Genomic DNA, 23,296 nt, shown 5'->3' with positions numbered 1-23,296 from the left:
AAATACTACAGAGTGATACACATAACAGGAAACAGTACCCTTCAACAGTATTTACAGTGCCAGTCTTACTCAGATCGATGACTTAATCGGAAAATCAGAATGAAATTGCAGTTCTTTCTATCCTCATGTATTCTGTTTTGATTATGTAAAGTAAGAAAGGCAACTAAATTTTCTAGCAGTGTCCTGTGTACCCTCCTGGAACCTACCACCCACATTTCCCCTACTACAAATCTAATTCTTTTTCATGTTATCTAAAGCATATGTGTTTGTTGCACATCTCCACTAAAGTGCTGTGCATATCTTAAATTAAGCCATGTTACTTGCCTTGTTAATTATGCCAGAAAAAAATTACTTGAAGTGAAAGTCCTCTGAGATGGTTACAAGTTAAAATACATGGTTTTTTGTTTGTTCACATCACCAGTACCCAAAAAATTACTTGAAGTGAAAGTCCTCTGAGATGGTTACAAGTTAAAATACATGGCTTTTTGTTTGTTCACACCACCAGTACCCAATAGAGTTAGGAAGTAGATCTGGATTTATTGACAGAAACACTGTTTTCTGTAGTGCTTTCTAGCTAAGTCCTTGGATCATACCTTGATCTTGTGAAGTATCTTTTTCAGGTAGCGAGCACTAGGGGCTTCACCAGGTTTCTTTAAATGGTACCATTAGGTAAACAACATTTTTTTTGTAGTTGTTTTATAGCAAAGGGTTTCCTGAACTTACTTAGTGTTTTGTCTGCATGTATGTATATGCACCATGTGTATGTGCAGTACCCAAGGTGGTTAGAAGAGAGTGTTGAATACCCTGGAATTGGAGTTATAGATGGTTTTGAGCTGCCATGTGGGTGCTGGAAGTTGGACCTGGGTTCTCTGAAGAGCTGCCAGTGCTCTTAACTCCTGAGACATCTTCAGCCCCAGATTTGTTGAATTTAACTGGCTTTGTCCTCCCACCTCTCCAGTCAGAATATATGTTTTAACTATAGTTTTCTAGAAGTAGATTAACAAATTATATTTTTTCACTTTTTTCCATAATCACATTTGATTCTATTGTATTTAGGTAGTGTTTAATACTAAACTAGGACACCAAAAATGAAAAAAATTGACATAATTACATTAAGGGCTTTTTAAAAAAAAGCTTGTTGTTGTTTCTGTCCCACTTTTCAATATGATAATGTCAGCTGCCTTTTCAAAAATTAATAAAAGTACTTACCCAGTATGCTCAAGGTACTGGTTTGGATTTCTAGTTAGTTTTAGGTTTATAAATCAAACCCAAAGTCATCAGTGGTTTACTTAATAATAGCAAAATTGGAACTTGCTGGCTTTTAGACCCTTTTATTTCTCAAGTATGTATAAAGTTTAGTTTTGCCATCTGCTAATAAGAGCTCATTGGACTTACTGTTTTAATTTAATAACAGGAAGTTTTTATCTGTGTGACGCCTTTGATGAAATTGCTTAGAACTTTGATTGTGTAAATAAGTTGAAACTTTTTTCAGTGCTATATCCATGAAGAAAAAAGTTATGTTATCATAGAACTTCCTAATTCTTTGTATGGTGTAAATAAGATCTCTAGGATGTTGGGAATCTGTAACCAGATCTGGAAGTTTGAAAGGCAATTTTTTAGGATTCCGGATTTCCAATAATTTCTGCATTTGGATTATCTCTTCATAATGCAACAATACTTTTGAATTTCTTGGGATTTAAATTCTTTTTACTTTGAAACATAATTTACATTTCATTTATTTTGATCTTTACCATTGTAAATATATGAACCTAATCATAACATGGAGTGTTTCGTGTAATACTATATAACTGCTGTTGGGTGGTGTGGTTTGTGAATGGGCTTCACTACTCTCCTAGCTTTTTTATTTATGTTGAATTTTGTTTTTATGATTAAAGTCCTTCTGTTTGCATACTTTCTCAGTGTTTGCTTTTTTTCTCATTAAATAGTAAAATGGAAAATGTGGCATAGTATCCTTTTGGGAGGAGCAGAACTAGAACACCAACTTTTTTTTTTTTTTTTTAATTGTTGTTAGGGAGTTAAGTATAATGACCCAGGCTGGACTTGAACTGAAAATCCCCCTGTTTCTCAGCATACCGAGTGCTGTGATTTCAGGAATGCTCCATCAATTTACTTTTTTAGAGTTTGTTTAGAACATTAATAAGACCATTAACTTTCTCAAAGGATTCTTGCTCCCTCCAACACCCTCTCCTGCCCTCACCTCCCCGGACTTGGTTTCTGACTCCCTGCTCTAGAAAATATACATTTGCTCAGCCATCTTAGGGAAGATTTCAGTGTGGTTGGTAGTAAAAACATTTTATGGGTCTTGTGCAAACAGTCACTGGAAACAATATGTTTTAAAACTCATTTTGGCTGTGTTTTGAAAAATGAGTTAATCTTGAAAATCTGGAAACAAGAACTTTTGATTAAAAAGCTATTGCACTAAATTTTGATAAAAATTATTGTGGCTAGAATAGGACAATAGACTATTTATAAGAAAGAGGTGAATTATTTCACAATGGTCTCTACTGGAGAATAGTTAGAAACCATTACCTGTTATGAAAACTCTTGTCTCCATTACTACTTCTGGTCAAGTAACTGAATACATTTACAGTTAGGAGATGCAAAACTATTGAAAGAAATTTAGTAATGACTTAAAGTACTATGATCTCTCACTTAATCATATTAACTGATGGTTCCTTACCTCATTGTACCATTAATACTTAACCGTAGCATCAGTTCAAATGGCGACTGTCATGTAATCATGCAGGCAACTTGGTTGGAACCTGTGATCACTTGCATAAGCCTTCCAAGGCTGTTGGCCAGAAATAGGAGGGGTGGAATTAGGAGACATGCCTAGAAAAGCCAGTAGCAAGCACTTGGCCACATGGCCACACCTCACTGCAGTGAGGATGGTACGGTATTTAGTTGGGCAGCTGCTCTAGAAGAAATGACCAAAGTACTAGAGGATGCTGTTCTCACTACTGCAACACTGTTTGAAAGCAGTTTTCAACAGAGGAATTTTTGATAGGACAGTTAGGATAGCCATCTTTGAAGAAGTAAATTGGAACTAAGATTTGAAGGTGAAGAAAGAAAATGTAATGAAGACCCAGACAAAGAATTTTACAGTAGGAGAAGATTAGTTGATGGTAAGCACCCTGGCATTTTTCAAAGTCTGAAATTCTATAGTAGGGTCACAGGAATAAGATCCTCAGTATACAAGCTTATTGTAAGGCTGAGTTAAGTTTTATTTATTTGCAGTGGGACGTGATCTGGTTTTCTTTTTGAAACAAAATGTTTTTTAAAAGATGGATGAGGCAAAGGCACTTTAGAGGTGAGAAAACCAATAACTATACTGTTGAGATAAGTATGTAAGCAGCAATAATAGCAGCTCTGCTGTAGAAATTATTTAATCCTGACCTGGAGTTTTTAGCCTGCCTTAGATCATTCAGTTCCCGTATAAAACACACACAAACACACACACACACACACACACACACACACACACACACACACACATCCTTTATATTTATAATAAGCCTTAAACAGCACAAGAGCTGGGCTTTTAGAATCTACTTTCCTATCCGTATACCTGAGTTATTATTTACTAAGTTTTATCTGGGCTGCTCTTAACTCCAACTGACCAGCCCTCGGGGCCACGTTTTTATGGCTCACTTAACTGCCCATGGTGTTTTCTCCTTCCTCCTGCATCACAGCTCACTCTTTGGTTGTTGCTGTTGAAATTGTAAAAGTGTTGCATTTAAGATGACTTTCTTGATCTTTGGGTAGATACGATGGCATACTACCTGTCATCTTAGCGCTTAGGAACTTTGAGGCCTACCTGTGGGCTTCCTGTGGGATACCTGGGGAGACCATGCTCATTCCCCACCCATAAGAGCAAAGAAAGGCCCTGGATTGTTTTCCTGCAGCAGCTAGGTAGGTGTTAACAGAATGATCGGCATTTGTCACAACCTTACGGTTTTCTTTCTTATCTCAAAAAAATACTACAAATTATAGTATGAAAGAAATCACTGAAGATTTTATTATGTTTTGTTTGAGAAATTTAAGTATTTTAAATCTTGCTTCCTTTACATGAATCTAGATAGGAACCACCATAACCAAATCAACCTCTCCAAGCTCTGACCTCCTAAGAGCCTATAGAAGAGACACATTGAAATACACCACCAAACAAAAATATCTGGCAAAAACTAACATTTTAGAAATACTTAGAAAACAATTAACTGATAAATAATTTGTGATACATTTACAACTACATTTTGTGCAGTTTTGTGTTTAATCATCTTGCAAGTTGACTATTCTAAATTTGATAAAGGTGGCTAACCAAACTTAAAGCTAAAAATGACCATGTAATAAGTTACATAAAATTTAATATATGTCATGTAAACTAATCTTTTGTTTAAACTTTTCTCTTAAATAAATTTCATCACTTAAATATTTGTAGTTTCTTTATACTTTATTTTCTAAATTTAAAAATTATAGATTTGTATTAATTTAAATATTTCTTTGAGAGTATAGTTAATCTAGCCTCAGTCTTACAGCATAGGCTTAAAGTGCTCATAGACCCTTTGAACAATTGAAAAGCTAGTTCTCGCATGTTTTCCAGGCTTTCTTCCCCTACCCAGAAGACTCACATGTCACCTTATGTTACATTTAAGTGCTGGCTTTATGTTTGGGTTCATGTTAAAGAATGTTTTGACTTTTGACTGAAGTAAAGAGAGTTTTAATAAGACAGTGGAAGCAAGTCAAGATTAATTATTGAAAGTGGAGACTAGACTTTATGTTGGGAGCTCTTTTGCTGTGTATGAAATAATAGTATATAGTTAAGAAAAATTGAAACACTTTAACTATATGAAGATAAGTGATACCAGGAAATAAGCAAGGAAAATTTACTAAGTCAAATATACTCAATTTTCATTTGCTTCATAGACATTTTAGCCAGATGTGTTACATGCCTAACTTTCAGTTCTTGGGGCCACAGTTGGGAAAAGTCACTGGAAACTCAAGGCCACTCTAACTACAAAGCAATCCCAGGACAGCCAGGGATGGAATAGTGAGGCTTTGCTTGAAATTAAACCAAACGAAAAAGCTTTAAACTCTCATTTGTTAACTTTCAGTGTGGTCAGTGGTCAGTGTCAACGGAAGTTTTTCTTTTTTGGGGGGGGGGGTTCTGGAAATATGATGCCCAAATTGATAACCTAAGAGTATTGGTGCTCAAATTATTTAGAGAAATTTGGCCAGGTTAGGACAGAGCAGTTCAGATACATCCTAGGCTTTCTGGAAACTTAGACCTGTGGTTGCTAAGAGAAAGCTGCTGGGTTAAATTGTGGGCATTTTTTTTTTTTTTTTCTTTCCTCCCCAAATGAATCCGATTCATCCAGTCTCAGGTGAGTGAATAGCTTTCCTGGGGAACTTGCTACCTGCCTTTGTTATTCGGAAGACAGCTAAAAGAATAAGGTTTATAAAGATCTAAAGATGTAGTTACTCTGAAATCTATAAACCATAGGTCCTGATTTTTTAGGATCATCTTTATTCATATGAATCATAAAGAAAGTGACTATTGTCTAATGTTTAGAAATACTTTGCTGAAGCTGGGCAGTGTCTTTAATCCTCAGCATTTGGGAGACAGAAGCAGATGGCTCTCTTGAGTTCAAGGTCATCCTGGTTTACAGAGCAAGTTCCAGGCCAGAGCTACACAGAAAAATTCTGTCTTGAAAAACAAAAAACAAAAACAACTTTGCTACTGAAATTTGTACTGGACCATGGTCAGACTTAGTGTTATTATAAATTGGCTAGATTTACATAACCTCCAGTTATATATATTTTCTTTGTAGTTTTCTGATGAAGCACCATACCTGTAACTTGTAATTCTGTGTAGTCTAGACCACAGATAATTATTATATAGTCAACATCTACTTTATTTTTACAAATCAGGGTGCATCCAAATGTGTTAAATATTATCAAAGATATGCCTAACTAAACACTTTTGCTAGGGGCCAACTGTGGTGGCACCCACCTTGATTCCTAGCAACATGGAAAAGAGGCAAGAGGATCTCTGAGTTCAAGGCTAGCCTGGTCTTTATATCAAGACCCTATCTCATCAACAAACAGCAAACTTTTGTTATAAAGCACTTGCCTAGCACACGAGCCTTCTTCAATCCACTCCTCAGACCCAAAACAAAACAAGTCATTGGATTAGGTAATCTCAGCTTGAACTACATTGTTTTTCTGCAGTTGTTCCTTTATGAATTACTAATTTTTAAAGTTTTTATGGAAAGGAAAAAACATTACTTAAATTGAGTTGATGAGTGACTTCTCTTTGACCAAATTACAGTTAATAGCTAACTGCTTATTTTTATATTCATATGTTCAGGGAATTACTGCTGCTTGCCCATGCATTGTATGATTGTGTGAAATACCTTAGGTAATCAGAATTAGAATGATCAGATTGCTTTGATTATACAAAGTAGTATTTTTTCCATTCATTATTTATTCACTTTACATCCCAATATTTGCACTCTACCCCCCCCCCTCCAGTCCCAGCTCTTCCCCCTTTTCTGAGAAGGAGGAAACCCTCTCAGGACTAGGTGTATTTTCTTCCTCTGAGGCCCAGCAAGGAAGCCAAGTTAGGGGAACCGGATCCACAGACAGGCAATAGATTCAGGGACACACCCCCTCTTCAGTTATTCGATCCACAAGAAGAATAAGCCGCACATCTACATATGTGAGGGTGACTAGGTCTAGTCCATTGCTAGCTCTTTGGTTGGTGGTTCAGTCTTTGGGATTCCAAAGTAGTATTGAGAGAATCTCTTAATATAGTAAATGCTAACTTTAAAGAGTCCTATGATTTTTCTTTTTGTGTCTTAGTCGCCCATATACTAACAAGGTCATTACTTTGTGGTATCGTCCACCTGAATTGCTCTTGGGAGAAGAACGATATACACCAGCCATTGATGTATGGAGCTGTGGGTAAGATGGACACATTTTCTTAGAGTACTAAAAAGTTCTGTTAGTGAATTAAAATGAGAAAATTTAGATAATAATGGTGCTCTTTTTCTCTATTAGATGTATCCTTGGTGAACTCTTCACTAAAAAACCTATATTTCAAGCAAACCAGGAACTTGCACAGCTAGAGCTAATAAGGTAAGCTGCTGGTGACATCCATTGTTGGGAATGGATGATGTCATGCTCCACAGGTATTGAACTCATTTCAAGCTCGTGTCGTTAGTGACTACTAAACGGAGGACAAACTAGAGCGCAACACTTTGATACTCATTCCAGGAAAATTAAGGATCTTAAAGATGGTTTTTTTTCTTTTATTTTGACATTATTTACTTTGGTGACATGGATTAAGTCAAAGAACTTAGTCTCTCATAGGACTGAGAAGGAAGAGTGTAATGATAGGCGAGAGTGCTGCATAACTAAATACCATGTAAACTGCACATACTAGAATATATGGCTATGCTTATCAGCATATGCCATTTTTGGTAGGCTCTTAGGATATACCTTACAAGCAGTTAATTTTCTCTTCAGATTGCATTTTAAGAGTATTCTTTTCTGTTTGCCCTTTTTCTTCTTTAGTCTGTTCTTTTTCCTGTCAAGATATGATTTCACATTGTAGCACAGGCTAACCTTGAACTCTCAGAAGTTCTCCTGCCTTAGTCTCCCCATGTTGGGATTACAGGTATAAGTCATCTCATCAGACTTTAAATTTTCTTTAAAGGAGTTTGGTTTTCTCTATAACAATGTAAATGTACAACATATAAGATTGCATGAAAATTTCAAAATGAGAATAAGGTAATTTTGGTAGAAAATTTGGAAGGAGACACAAATTTACAGCATTTCCCTTTTTTAACTGAACAAAATAAATACAAAGCAACAGACAGGACTCAGAAAAGGATTCCTAACTTCATCTTAGAAATCTGAAAGATACCGTCTAGAAAGAAGCATTTTATTTAAAGAAGAAAGTTGTACGAGTGGATATTCTGCCTATGAGGAAGTTCATTACAGTCTTAGAGTTTGGCTACCCCTTAGGCACCTACCTCTCCAGAAAAGGCCCCAAACTTTAACATTGTTCTTTTTTTAGTGGCTAGATCTTTTGCTATAGTGCACAGCAAACAAACAAAAGTGTGTTAGAGCCTCTTCTCTGGGGTAACATATCTACAGTCAGAAGTACCTCATCCAGAACGAACACTACTTCCAAGTCCAGAGCAACCAGTTGCCTTATAAAATGAAAGCATATGTCCTAGCCTTAACCCATGGGAATCTACATATGGAACTTTTCATGAAATTACAAGAAGATTGTCTCAGTCCATTTCATTTTTGTTACTGTCTGAATACCACAGACTAGATAATGTATGTAGAATAAAGGTTGTTTAGCAGTGGTGGACTTTACCAGGAACACAGCAAGCTTTTATCTTTCTTTTTTGATATTACAGGCAAGTGAACTGGAATCATGAGGAACTGACACTCCCCCAATTTTTTCAGTGCTAATTTGAACATTTATAAGCATTAGTTAGAAGATGCCAAAAATGAGAATTCCGAAAGAATGAAATAGCAGAATATGTGCCCTAAATTAAATAGGATAAAATTAGAATACAAAAACGAAGATGAAGTTTGCATTTTAAAAAGAGTAGTAGAGAAGGCAGGAGGAATGGTTCAGTGGGTAAAGAGTTGCTGTGAAGCCTAATGAAGTGAGGTTTGAGCAAGAGGACTAATTCATCACACTGTCCTCTGCACATGCCTACCATAACAAGTGCACATGGCTGACAAGCATATACAAATTGGAAGCAGTAGATCAAATATTAAAGTGTCATAGCTCAGTCTTTGCTTCAGTTCAGTCTTGTGCATTACAGATCTCATATTTAACTCCCTCTTTTGATTGTACTAAGAGGTCACATTAAATGATCCGCCAAACAGTGCAGTTCTCAGAACAGATCCTGTCTATAGTGTAAGTAAGAAAATGAAACCAGCATAGGGATCATTCAGGTGACAAACGGAGCAGCAAAAGAAAGCCCAGGGAATAAATGACCACAGTACAAAAATGGAGAGCTTCATGTATAACGCCAAAATGTCATGTCTGAAGGAGTTACCCACTGCACTATGTAAATTAATCTTATAACTTAACAGTGAGAAAAGAAATGCAGTGAAATGAAGACTTTGATAGAAAAAATTACCTCAGATATAAAGGAAAAACTACAAGATTATTTAATTCATAAAAGTAATCCTGTAACACACTAGAAAGTCCTAAACTACTATCAAAGTACTCAGAAGAACCAGGCCCTGTATGTTAGTATGTAAATGCTTGCAAGTATTTCTAAAATCAGTAGTTGCAATGTTTCTTAAACTAATTTTTTTCAAAATTGAAGAAAGTCAGTAAATTAAATAATCAACAAACATTCATTAAATATCAGAAAAGTGATAGTAGCATATGCCTGAGATTCACTGGTGCCTTACTCTGACATGCTGGCAGAGAAAGAATGCAAAGGAACACCCCTCCTTCCTGTTCTTTCTCATCCTTGTGTGTATCCAACTCCCCAGTGTTTGTATTTTATAGTTGTTCTTATCATTAATTTATGAATTAACAAAGAGAAAATAACTATAATACTCAATTTGCATAACAGGGAATTTCATATAAGTGGATAATGGATTAGGGTAATGAACAAAAAGTAAACTTAGCCAAACTGAAGATTTCACTACTAAGGCAGACAAAGTCTTCAGTGCCCTCAAAGAGGTCAGCATTTCAGAATGTGGGTCAGCCTCAAAGACCCACTCCTCCTCCTGTTCCCTGCTTCCCTCTTGCATTATCTTCACAGGAAAAAAGAGGCTCCTCTCTGTCTCTTACATATACAAGGTTAGCTTCCTGCTTTCTGGGCCAGGCTTTGACCACACTGATGAAATCAGCATCCAGTCCCTCCATGGAACAAGAGCAAAGCAGTTTTATGCTTGTTGTTGATAAATGAGGAAAACGATTAGCTTAAAAAATGTTTACAGTTTTAAAAATAATGTTTCAAGCTATAAATGTTGAAATGGAAACCTATTTTCTTAAATGTTGAATAAATAGTATAATATAAGCAATTCACAAATGTAACAGTCTAGTCTTTCAACAGCCATGACTCAGTACCTTAAGAAAAAGGTTCCTAACTTCAATCTTCCCATCCCTGCTCAGATTAATCACTATCCTGAATCTGGGGTCACTGCTCTATGTTTTGTTTTCTTTCTTTCTTTAAATTTAATTTTATTTTTTACTTACTTACTTTACATCCTGCTCACTGCTCCCCTCCTGGGCATTCCTCCCCATCCCCTCCCTCCCTTTTCCTCTGAGCTGGTATGTGTGTGTGGGGTCCCCTCTGGGTATCCCCCGTATCCTGGTACTTCAAGTCTCTGTGAGGCTAAGTATATCCTCTCCCTCTGAGCCAGACAAGGCAGCCTAGCTAGAACAACACATCCCAGCTTTTGGGATAGCCCCCCCCCCCCCCGTTCCAATTGCTCAGGACCCATGTGAAGACCAAGCTGCATGTTACATATGTGTGGGGAGGTCTAGGTTTAGCTGGTGTGTGTTCTTTGGTTGGTGGTTCAGGCTCTGAGAGTTCCCAAACTCTACCCATTGTTTGGCTGTGGATGTCTGTATCTGTCTGAGTCAGCTGCTTGGTGGAGCCTCTCAGAGGACAACATGCTCCTATATGTATGGTTCAGGAGTCTGATGGGTGGAGGAGAGGTGGTGGAAGAAGGGAGGTCCCCCTGGAATAGCAGACTGCTCCAGGCAGCTTTGCCTCAGAGGGCTCAGAGGGCAGGGAAGATGGGTCCTTAAACTGTTATGTAACTGCTTCCCAATCTTTTGTTGCATACTTCTGTTGCGTTCCTCTGTAAATAGTATCTTGAACACATGGCAAGCTAAAAGAATGTTAGTAACCTGTAATTTTCTAGTGAGGTTACATATTTATCTTAGTTAAGGAATGTGAGTATCAAAAAGAGAATGAATGTCGATTTTTTTTTTTTTTTAAGTTGACTCACATAGACATAGAATCTGTTGGTTTTCAGAAACATTGTTCACGAACTAGGGGTGAGCAAGTAATGTTATAAGTGAAAGGAAATAAAAAAAAAAAGGATTATCCTAAGTACATTGAAAATGCTTTTAATATTTACCTTTGAAATGGACAAAATAAAGATGCCCAAATGATGTATGTGTATATTTTCTTTACTGTGATTCCTTCTAAGCCTGTTCTCTGTTTGATTGTTGGACCTGATTTTGTTGCCTACAAGTCCTAGTTGACGTAGTTAGGCTTCAAGGTACACATTACTGTAGCAGTTTCACCTGAATTATTTAAGTTAAATTCTTACTACTCAATGTCTTCTTCAGTTTAAAAAATTTATCTAGGGTCTTTCAAGTGATAATTGGAAAAATTGAGCTTTGAATTAAGCATTTTGTACATGTAAGAAATAGGACTTCTTCTGAAACTTTTTATATATATATATATATATATATACACACATACATACATATACATACATATATATATTTGTACATATGTATGTACATATGTACAAATAGTAATATTTCACAAACACAGTTTGAAATTTTTCTATATTGAGATTTCTAAGGGGAACATTAGCAAACTATTCAAGTTTTCATCAAGAATTCTGTCTTGGAGCCGGGCAATGGTGGCACACGCTATTAATCCCAGCACTCGGGAGGCTGAGGCAGGTGGAGTTCTGAGTTCGAGACCAGCCAGATCTGCAGAGTGAGTTCCAGAACAGCCAAGGCTACACAGAGAAACCCTGTCTTGAAAAATCAAAAAGAAAAGAAAAAAAGAATTCTATCTTGGTAAAATACAGCATGTAGGGACTTTTCAAAGAACTAACAGAAAAATGTTATAAATAAATTAAATTTGTAACATGAATTAGAAATAAGGTTCATCCCAAGATACAAGGAAGCTTTAATTACTTTAATTTTTCATTTTACTAATGAAATAATCTGTTTATTTGATAGATTTGGATAGACATTTGCTGGGCATATAAGCTCTTTAAGGGAAGCTGGGCGTGGTGGTGCACGCCTTTAATCCTAGTACTCGGGAGGTAGAGGCAGGCGGATTTCTGAGTTCGAGGCCAGCCTGGTCTACAAAGTGAGTTCCAGAACAGCCAGGGCTACACAGAGAATCCCTGTCTCGGAAAACCAAAACAAAAAACCGAAAAAAGTATAAGGGAAGGTAAACCACAGTAAAAGTTTATATCACTAACAGCCAGAATAATGTTTAATGGTAAAATATTAGAAGAAAAAGTAAAGAACAATCAATCACTTTCTTGTATTGCAATTTACCAGTGTTTACAAAGTCAGTCAATTAGTAGTGTTAGAAAAGTAAACCAGTATGAGATGTGTATAGTTGGAAACAATTTGTATATAGCACAGCATACATTTATATAGAGAGTAGAATATGTTGAATGTGCCAGATGATCACCTAAAATGCCTGAGAACAAAAAGGTTGATTAAAATGACAAGATTAAAAGACATGTTCAGATGTATGTGTCATTTACTAATCTACAAGGACAACAGTAGCTTTTCTAAATGGGTACCAATTAGAAAATACAGTGTGATGAAACTCAAGAAGAATGAAGACTGAAGTGTGGACACTATGGCCCTCCTTAGAATTGGGAACAAAACACCCATGGAAGGAGTTACAGAGACAAAGTTTGGAGCTGAGATGAAAGGATGGACCATGTAGAGACTGCCATATCCAGGGATCCACCCCATAATCAGCATCCAAACGCTGACACCATTGCATACACTAGCAAGATTTTATCGAAAGGACCCAGATGTAGCTGTCTCTTGTGAGACTATGCCGGGGCCTAGCAAACACAGAAGTGGATGCTCACAGTCAGCTAATGGATGGATCACAGGGCTCCCAATGGAGGAGCTAGAGAAAGTAGCCAAGGAGCTAAAGGGATCTGCAACCCTATAGGTGGAACAACATTATGAACTAACCAGTACCCCGGAGCTCTTGACTCTAGCTGCATATGTATCAAAAGATGGCCTAGTCGGCCATCACTGGAAAGAGAGGCCCATTGGACTTGCAAACTTTATATGCCCCAGTACAGAGGAACGCCAGGGCCAAAAAGGGGGAGTGGGTGGGTAGGGGAGTGGGGGGAGGGTATGGGGGACTTTTGGGATAGCATTGAAAATGTAAATGAGCTAAATACCTAATAAAAAATGGAAGAAAAAAAAAAAAGAAAATACAATGTGGAAGAGGATGTGCTCTAATAAAATCACCAACATGTATGCCCCTGAAGTACTGAAAAACTATAAAACTGTAGAATAATCTTTAGTATATTTAAGATTTTAAAACCTGTTGGAGATGGGGCTGGAGAAATGACTCAGTGGTTAAGAACATTTGCTGCTTTTGTAGAGAACTTGAGTTTGGTTCTCAGCACCCATGTCAGACAGATAATAATGCTTGTAATTACAGCTCCAGGGCATATGATTCCCTCTTCTGATCTCCACAGGGCACCATACTTATGTGCACAAATGTACATATAGATCCATATAATATACATAATTAAAAATTAAAATAGTAGAAAGACTGTTGGAGAGACATAGTTTATTTTTGATTACTAGGCTTTAAAGGGTCTTTTAAACTGACAGTTTATCCTATCTTAAATGTGGTTTGCTTTTCATGTTTATTTTTAGCATGTGGGTTTGTGCACATGAATGTGGATGCTGGAACAGGTAAGCGGTGTCGGCTCCTCTGGTGCTAGTTAGAGTTTGTGAGCCATAGGTTGTAGGAGCAGTGTGTGCACTTAATGCTGTGCCAGCTCTCCAGTCCCATTGTGTTTCCTTAAATCCACAGCGAGAATTTCCAAACAAGGGCTTTTCACACTGCACACATTGTTTTAATTTTATTTTTTATATCTGTGTAAAGATAAATGTGAGAATATCTAGGAAGGGAGTAGAAGGACAATAAGAAAATAACCAGAAAGAACTTTTTTGAAAAGAAAGGGAGAACTTAACCTAGCTTGTTAAAACTGAATACAATAAACAACAAACTACTTGGTCACAATCGAGTGGAATTACATGAGAATTTCGGAGAGTAAAGCAGACGATATTCACCATAGAGTGTAATACAGAGGAGGACAAATCAAAGTCATTTGGCTTAAACATTTATGTTTAAATGTTTGAGACAGGAGGGTCTCACTATTTCACCCCATCTAGCCTTAGAATCACATTGTAGACTAGGTTGCCTCAAGCTTATGACAATCTTTCTGCCCCCTAAATCCTGGTATTATGAACATATGCCACTATGACCAGCATGAACAATGTTTGTTGATGGCATGTTTGTGTGGCATTACTACAACATACTGAGAATGCCTTGGAATCCAGAAAGAGAAAGTCTCACATTTCTATTTTCTGGTTCTGAGTGGGCACAGACAAAACTAATTGGTAAGATATAAGGGTGTAGGAAATGATGATGTTTTGTGTGTGTGTGTGTAGTTAGGGAAGGTAACATTTGAGCCCTGTGTGTGTGTTGTGTGTATGTGTGTAATTAGGGAAGGTAACATTTGAGCGGAAATCTAAATTAAGTTCTTCAAAATCACTAAAGCCCCTAGATGTAAGTGTACTTAATTTGCTTTTATGAATATTAAGTGAGTGATGAGGAGCAGAACAGCTCAGTTCAGTCTATGTGCTTGGTGAAGTGTTAATTGCAAGTAGCATGTAGAATAGCAGCATAAGAACAGTTTCACAGTTTAGATTCCATTTACATAAAACATATCAAAGACATCTGTAATTTGTTCATCTGAAGATGGACTTGTGAGAAAGCTAAGAAGGAAGAGTTATTTTCTATAAATTTAAACATGTTTGATTCTGATAGTATTTTTAGAAGTTGTTTAAGGTATGATGCTATAACTTTTTTTTTTTAAGTTAAGAAAAACTAAAAGAACATTCTTAGAAGTTTGAGTGTATCAGACAACAAAAGTATACTAAAGGGGGGTGGGCCTTGGAGTCTGATAGACCTGAGTTCAAATACCAGCCTCATGACTCCTGCTTATTTATGGTATAAGTTCTGTGATGCTGTAAATTTGGCTCTTCATAGTTAGAACAGGACTGATAACACGCCCAAAGAATATAGGAAATGAATATAGTTAGTCTGCCCCAGTGCAGACTTTCTGTCTTACTTTATCTGCAGTGATACTTCAGTCAGAAGCTGATGGGTATGCTGACATGTTGGTGTCCAAATTAAAAGTGAAAAACTTATCGGCTAGAAATAGAAATAAAAATCTGCTTTAAAACTTATACTGCAATGGCTGATTTGTTTATAATCTGCTTTGTTCAAGTGAGTTAGGCTGGAGGTGAAGCTCAGTGGTAGAAGACTTGTCTAACATGTAGTACACTCTGGTTTCAATCTGCAGTAGGAATAAGTCAAATACAGCATAATATACAAATATTTTCATAAGGCAGATAGTGTGATCTACATTAGAGATAGAAAGAAACAATGAAAAAAATGGAAAATATTAGAGTTAACAAAATGGGGCAGAAGGGGATAAAGATTGTTTTTATTTGGATGTAGACAAAGGTTCACACATGTTCTTGTTCTGCTTTTTTGAGAGATAGGCCCTCTGTCTGTACAGCACATCTGGCTCACTGAATACATTCTTAGTAGTAGATTTGTGGAAATTCTTGTGTTTGTTTGTGAATATACTGCAATATGTATTTTGTGTTTCTCAAACTAAAATTCATCAGCTTTTGCAGAGAGTAAATTCAAAATTACTGTATAATATGCCATCATCAGCATTTTAACACTCTAAGAATTGTTAAATAATGCAATGCTATGTATCTGTATTGTAAATCTGTAAAGCTTCAGTTTTGAGCCTTCTTATATAAGTATTTTCAGATTAACTGCTTAGAAAATACACTGGTCTAAAAACATTTAAAAGAAAAAGAAACTGTTAACAGGTAACACCAGGTCTTATTGGAAAAAAAATACATAAAACTAAGGGAAATAGATTATTTCTAGGCTGGAAATGTTAAGTTTCTAAATTTAGAACATCAAGATTTTCTCTGATGTTCTGTGTGCTGCTGTTAGTTGGTACCTTTAATACTTACTTTCCAATAGTACATGTAATAATAAACTTGACACTCTTTAGCTTATTTATGTTCATTGTAGCTCTTGTAGGCAGGTACTAATTCATTCCATGGCTTTGAAGCAATATTTATCACTTTATACAAAAGAACCGATTTCCAAGTTGTATATTTAGACTGATACCAAAGACAGGATTCAAATCTAAAGTTTGTTTCAGTCTATCTGCATTATGCATTTGTAGAAGGATTGTTAAACTTCACTGAGTGTATCTGTGCTTCCAGCTCACCTCCCTTGAACATCATAAATTTTAGGTATACTCATATATTTAGTTACATGTCTATTCTTTGCTATTTTTAATGCTTGTGCCTGTTTTCTGTTTCTTCTCCCTATAACATATTTGTCTTACTCTCTTTTTCACCTGGCTATGGTTTATCTTTGGAACTATGACCAAAAAAGCTTCATTTCTTCTCTCACTTAAATTTTCTTTTTTATCAGAAGTTGAAGGTGTCTTTCATCTCTCTACTCTAGTATATTCTATTTTATTAATATGTATCACTTTGCCTGGGTCCAAGGGTAACAGCTAGGCATACAATGAAAATATAAAGGGGGCTGGTGAGATGGCTCAGTGGGTAAGAGCACCCGACTGCTCTTCTGAAGGTCTGGAGTTCAAATCCCAGCAACCACATGGTGGCTCACAACCATCCGTAACGAGATCTGACTCCCTCTTCTGGAGTGTCTGAAGACAGCTACAGTGTACTTACATATAACCAATAAATAAATCTTTAAAAAAAAAAAAGAAAATATAAAGGATCAAACAAGTGCTAACAGAAAAAAAATAGCAGGTGAAGGAATGTCTATTCTTCATGGCCTTTGGGGAAGAGAGGTCCTTGTTGGGTAGATTGTGATAAGGATACAGCTGCTTAGAATCTAATAGAATCACAGAAATGGGAAGAGCAGCCTGCGAAGAAACAGGATCTGAGAAGGGGTGCGGCTCATGTGCATGAGGCGCTATTCTTCTTTGATCCTATTGGAGCCCATTCTCTGAGAGTCCAACATTTCCTAAGAGGTCTGAGGAGGTTTTGAAAATTGAGTCTTAAGCAGAAAAGACACTAGTAGACAGAAAATAAGGCATTACTAGTTGCACATTTTATCTTAACATAGTAAGCCTCATTGATAGCTTTATTAATGATATACATATATTATTGTGGTTTTTATTATATACTAAAGCCTATTTTCCCAAATGTGATTACCTGTGTATTTATACTAAACTATTGAATTTCAAGGCATAGTCATAGAGTAGAACAGTTAAAATGTGTAAATACTCATGAACAGTTGCACTGCTGAAACTGTACAACTGTATATTTCAAGATTACTACCTTCAGAGTGCTTCTTGTTTGCATCTAGAGGTAGTGGTTACAGTTGGGTAGGAAGTCTGCTTCTGCTGTTACCATCAAGATACCCTATGTTTGAGAGAGAGGAGAGACCATGAAAAGCCAGAGTGAGACGTGGTTTCCTTAACTTGTTTCCTTAATTTGTAATATATAGGCCACATATTGTAAATATGACCTATATCTTAAGATTTTATGCAGTAGGAAGGTTCTTTAGGAGATTCAATGTTTATGTGTGAAATTTGGGAATTTTCAAATTAAATTGTGAAGACTAAAGTATTTAAATTTCTCATAACATTATATCAAAGCTTTTATGTCCTTAAGAACTGATTGATGTTTAAAAAATTATATTTATTAGTTTTTAAAGTAGTTTGTAATGATAAAATTTTTTTCTTTTTTCTTTTTTGTATTATTTTAGCCGTATATGTGGGAGTCCATGTCCTGCAGTGTGGCCTGATGTAATCAAACTGCCATATTTCAACACCATGAAACCAAAGAAGCAATATCGGCGGAAGTTAAGAGAAGAATTTGTTTTGTAAGAAAGGGATGCTTAAATATCTGGATTGCATTGATTTTTTTTTTTTGTAGTCATTATAAGGTTTAAATTTGTTTTTTGTTTTTGTTTTTTGTTTTGTCTGTGTATCTAAGGATGGTCTTGAACTCGTGCTGAGACCATAGGTGTGCCCTAGCACACACAGCTGAGAAGGTCATTTCTTAAGAAATCTTAAGTGCCACCTTGACCTAAGATAAGGCATAGTGCAGCTCTTCTTCTAGGGCCTTGTGTTGTGCGTCTCTCTTTGCTGCATGTGAAGTGCCATTCATCTCAAAGTCTGTGACTAATCCATTAGGTTTTATTTGTTTACATGAAGAAAACTTTAAATAATAGTTTTGTAAATTTCACTGGAACAGCTTTCTATGACTTGAGCTTAAGTTTTTATTTTATTTTAGGAGGCTGTTAGTTTTTAATTTATAACCATGAATTGCTCATAGAGTGATAAAGGATATTATTTGCTAAATAGTCCAGAACTGGATAAAAATAACAATGATTTTTGAAAATTGATACTTGTGCTACATACTGCATACATTATTTAACCATTAATACTTAACTGATTACTAAATTAGTTTTAAAATATCACCTGCAGTTATCTATCTGTATTATTCTATAAATTAAAATAAGAATTTATTAGTTAATAAAGTAATAAGGACTTTAAAGATATAGGTAATCAGAGTAAAGCAATTGGTATTTAGAATATAATTTAAAATTAATTTTCAAATTTGTAAACTAAGTGCTTATAGAAGCACCGAGCGTGTGTGAAGGCTGTGCTTGACTCTTGTGTCCTCTGGCGCTAGCATCCCCGCAGCTGCACTCGACTTATTCGATTACATGCTTGCCTTGGATCCCAGTAAGCGCTGCACTGCTGAGCAGGCTCTTCAGTGTGAGTTCCTGCGAGACGTGGAACCCTCCAAAATGCCTCCACCAGAGTAAGTGACTTTTTTCATTTTAGATTTGCATTATCTGGACAGCTTTGAAAATTTTGTTAATTAGATGTCATGATCCATGATTCTATGCTGAAGTTGAACTAGTTAGGAAAGACATCAGAAAATTACATGATTTGCACATCAAGCATGTAAGTGCTTGTTTATTGTTGAGTTTGCCATAGACCAGTAAAAACAGCCTTTCCCATTTCTTTAGCTGATGCTGGGTAGTGATATATTTCCCCTCCATAACAATTTTGTTATGGTGGAATATGGCCGTCAGGCCAAGCTTCAGCCAGAGTTCTGAGTTCTATGTCAAGCTTAATCTGTACAACCCTCTACGGTAGGTATTATTACCACTGCTTAACAGGAGGGAGCAGGCTCAAAGAGGTTAAAAAACTTGCCCAAGAATACAAATACGGTAAAGGATGGTGCCAGTTCTCAAATTGAAGTCAGTTCGATAAGAAACAAGTTCTGAAAATAAGCTGTGACATCTCCCACAATAGAAAATCCTTATCATTATTTCAAAGAATGTTAGTATCAGAAGCATGTTTGCAATGATTCTTACTTATCATGAAGGGAAAGTGCGGTTTGGAGGATCAGAATAGCTTATTTCTAAGTCTTTACATCGCTCCTGTAATTTGTCTGGAATTGGTTGGGAAGAGGATTGTGCCTTTGCTTCTCTACGATAGGGGCTGAAGGTTTGTAGGTATTTCCTTGGTATTTGTTAACATGATCAGCAGCATTAAAAGTAAACATTTTCTCTCATAAAGTACTTTGCTGTAATAAAATTTACATATTTTAAATGAATAAACATGGGCTTTAGAGTTCAAATCCTGGCTCTTCCACTTTGTAGTCATATTGAGCATATTTTCCACAGGGTTTGTAATTAAGATTTTATTGAACTATATATATAAATGGCCCATGAGGTAGTTTGAAAGTTAAAAAAAATAACTATCATCTGACATGCAGAAGTCATTCACTAGTTCCAGGGTTTTTTTTTTTTTTTTTTTTTTTTTTTTAATTTATTTAACTTTCTTTTTTTTCTTTCTTTTTGACTCAGTTTGGGTTGTATAGTACAGGCTGGCCTTTAGCTCAAGATCCTCCAGTCTATGCCTCTTACAGGTGTGCACCACCTCACCTAGATCAGATACTGTTGAGCTAAATGTTTAATATTTAGCATTTAGTTTTGCTTATTTAGATATATCAGTAGTCTCCAAGTGGCTTGATTCTAGTAGCATATCAAAGGTTTTGTTGTTGTTGTTTTTGTTTTACTGGTTTTAACTTTTGGTTTTGAGTTTTCACCTCTGCAGAAATGTAGAATATTCTTCACCTAGATTCAATAATTATTGGTGTGTGGACACATTTGTTTCATTACTTTATAAACTTTTTCTGAAGTAGTTGAATATTAAGCTGTTGCATGAATCTATAAAAACTGGAACTTTACTACACATACTACTATTATATAGCATAAAACATCATAAAAACTAGTACATATTTAAGTCTCCCAGTAGCCCAATAAAACTGTTTTGTTTTTAACAAGTTTTCTACGGAGTCAGGATTGAACAATTTGTTCAGAACTCACATATATGTTTACTTAGCATATATCTTCAATATTTCCTCACTCTTAGAGAAGGTTTTGATGACACTGGCTTCTGTGTTTGGTAGTGGACATCAAACATAGGGCCATACACATGCCTGGCAAGGGCTTCTGCTAAGCTCAATCTCCAGTCCCAACAAAGGCTAAGAGCCTGAGGTGGCTGCTTGGTAAAGCTTTCCATAATCTGGATTTTTTGGTTTTCTGTGATCAACATTACGTTAACATTTTCCAGTGCAAGCATAATACCTACAAGGTAACATGTTCTCATAGACGGTGTCAAGAGGATTATAGAGGACATACATGCTAATCCTCATCACTTACTCTACAGGAAAGGATTGTGAAGCCAGCTTCTCAAGCTTATTTTCATACAAACTTGTAAAGCCTTGTAAGTGTGTCCACTGGGATCTGAATGTCCTTTAATTCACTTAGCAAATGTTAAACATTTGGGAATTTATTTTTCCCTATTGAACTTGCATTATTTCTTACATTTTTATTCTGATGTAACTAATATTACATTAGTTGTGATATTATACTTCTTAAACAATGGTATGTATATAAGTGGATTTTAATTTTAAAATATTTCTATGACTATTAATATGATATCTGGTACTGCATTAGTAGTACATATTTCAGTGTTTTAAACCATCAGTGAATTTTGTTGGCTATGAAGTCTAGTAGAAGTGACAGACCTGAGATCTTTTCCTAGTCACATAGTAATTTTCATGTCTTTGAACTAGTCCTATTTAGTAGACATGAGACATAGTTCTATATTAATTATAACTTACTTGTTATTTTCGTGAGTGTTCTTGCAAATAAGCATTCACTGAAAGAAGTTGTTCACAGCTATATCACTGCCTTTGAATTTCTGCGTTAAGTATCTAAAGTTTTGGTTTTATAATAAAAAAAAAATGAGATCAGGGAGGGAACCGTTCCTCATTGGTTGCAGAGGACCTTGGTTTGGTTTCTAGCACTCGAATGGTGGTTCACACCATCTAAAAACTCAGTTCCAGGGAATTCGATGCCCTCGTCTGACTTTTGTGGGTATCAAACACATATATGTTACACAAACATATTTGCAGACAAAACACATTTCAATAAGCAACAACAAAAAAAGTAAGAACATTTGAAAAGCTTCCTCCCTTCCACAGGTCTTCTGACAATAAGGAAGTCATGTGACCCAGAAGCTCATTTAGACATTAGTCATTAATTTTATTTTACTAGCTCTACCATTTTTTTGTGCTATGACTTAAAAGACTTGTGGAGTTGTTGGGTTTTTTGTTTTGTTTTTTTCTTATAAATTGTAATTCTTGTCATTGCCCTGTAACTCAGGTACACTTTCCTGCACTTTTCTATTAAACAGCAAGGTAGCAGTCCACTCAGGTGTTCTGTGAGACTGCTATGGAATGTATGCTCTTAGATACATCATTGAGGAATCCAAGTCAAGGTTAGGATGACATCGGTTCAGTATTTAAATTAAAAGTGCCCTCTATTTAATATGTAAGAGAAACTACTAAGTAGGGCTGTCATTCTATAAAGTATATAACTAAGATGTGAATTAAAAGGCCTCTAGCCTATACCTTATCAGCAGTATAAAAAGTATTAAACATTTGGACAGTAATGTGACCATCTATCATTAGAATAAGTATTTCATGATTTGATAAACAACCTTTTAGACAACTGAATGAAGATCAGTGATATCAGACACAAATATAGTATAGCCACTCACAAATACTGTATGAGTGGCTTTGACCAAGGATGCCCTGATAAAATTAACATACTACTTCTGTCTCCTGGCAATAGGTAATAATTGTTAATCCCATTTTTAAAGAAAAAAAACTGAGATACAGAGGTCCATTTACTTGTCTGACAAGATAGCAAATAAGTGGCTGAGCCAGCATTTGAACCTTCAGGAAGCACATACTTTTGGTTATCTGGAGAACATGCCTGATTTGTTTAGAAAATCAGCATAAATAATCTGCCATTTTAGATCATTGTAAGGTTTTGTTTATATTTCATAGAGATGAGTGTTAAAGTAATTCATAATGAATCTCTTTAAGTTGTGGGAGGGAACAAACAAATCCTTTACCTGGATTTCTTTACTTTTCCACAAGAACATTGTATTTCTTGGCTGTTAGAATGGAGGAGATGTAATGATTTTATTTACCCTAACCTGTACTATAGAATATTTGAAATCACCATCCCAACAGAGGCTACAGCCCACATCATAAAACACAAACACATTCCCAGAAAGGAAAGTCTTTTGGAGGGTTTTTGATGCCTTACAGCTTCCCAGTATCAATATTTCAAATTATCCCTTTGTTTGTTACTCCAGGAGGTTTTTACACGCTGAGGCAATGCACCATAGTAAGATGGCTGAGAGGTATGCCTTTGTTTTGTTTTCGGACCTCAGGTGCATAGACTTGGTTTAATCATAATCCTTGTGTCACTCATCATTGGTCCATGCATGGCTCTCTGTTATTATTTTAGTTACTTTAATTAGTTATTTTAAATGTTAATAAGCAGCCATGAGCCTACCAAGCAAAAGCTAGAACCTTGAGAATAACCCACTTTAATCATATCATAACCCTTCTTCCTACCCACGTGTTCCCTTGCCCTCTTCTCCCCAAGGTAACCATCATTCCCGTTTCCTTATTCTTGTATATATTTTCTGTTGCCATCTGTATGTATCCATAAAAATTACATTTAAAAAATGTAGTTGTTTTTCATTTTATACAAAGGTGTCATGC

General features: G+C 35.9%; 1 protein-coding gene across 6 annotated transcripts in view; it reads left to right on the top strand.

The window, feature by feature from the left end:
• Positions 1–23,296, top strand: part of Cdk13 (cyclin-dependent kinase 13) — a 93,537-nt gene that overhangs the window by 59,138 nt on the left and 11,103 nt on the right. For 3 of the 6 annotated variants that reach the window (XM_006516767.4, XM_006516766.4, XM_011244344.3), the window contains exons 8-12: positions 6,883–6,984; positions 7,081–7,158; positions 17,892–18,008; positions 18,824–18,955; positions 22,882–22,929. In XM_006516767.4, the coding sequence (XP_006516830.1) occupies positions 6,883–6,984; positions 7,081–7,158; positions 17,892–18,008; positions 18,824–18,955; positions 22,882–22,929 (477 nt within the window). Of the gene's footprint in view, positions 1–6,882; positions 6,985–7,080; positions 7,159–8,453; positions 12,523–17,891; positions 18,009–18,823; positions 18,956–22,881; positions 22,930–23,296 lie in introns of those variants that run through there. The other 3 variants (NM_027118.1, NM_001081058.2, XM_017315593.2) reach the window with 2 other exon arrangements.

Source organism: Mus musculus, chromosome 13, assembly GCF_000001635.26.
Source record: "Mus musculus strain C57BL/6J chromosome 13, GRCm38.p6 C57BL/6J".
In the NCBI taxonomy this organism is placed as follows: domain Eukaryota; kingdom Metazoa; phylum Chordata; class Mammalia; order Rodentia; family Muridae; genus Mus; species Mus musculus.
This window is presented reverse-complemented; position numbering and strand designations above follow the sequence as displayed.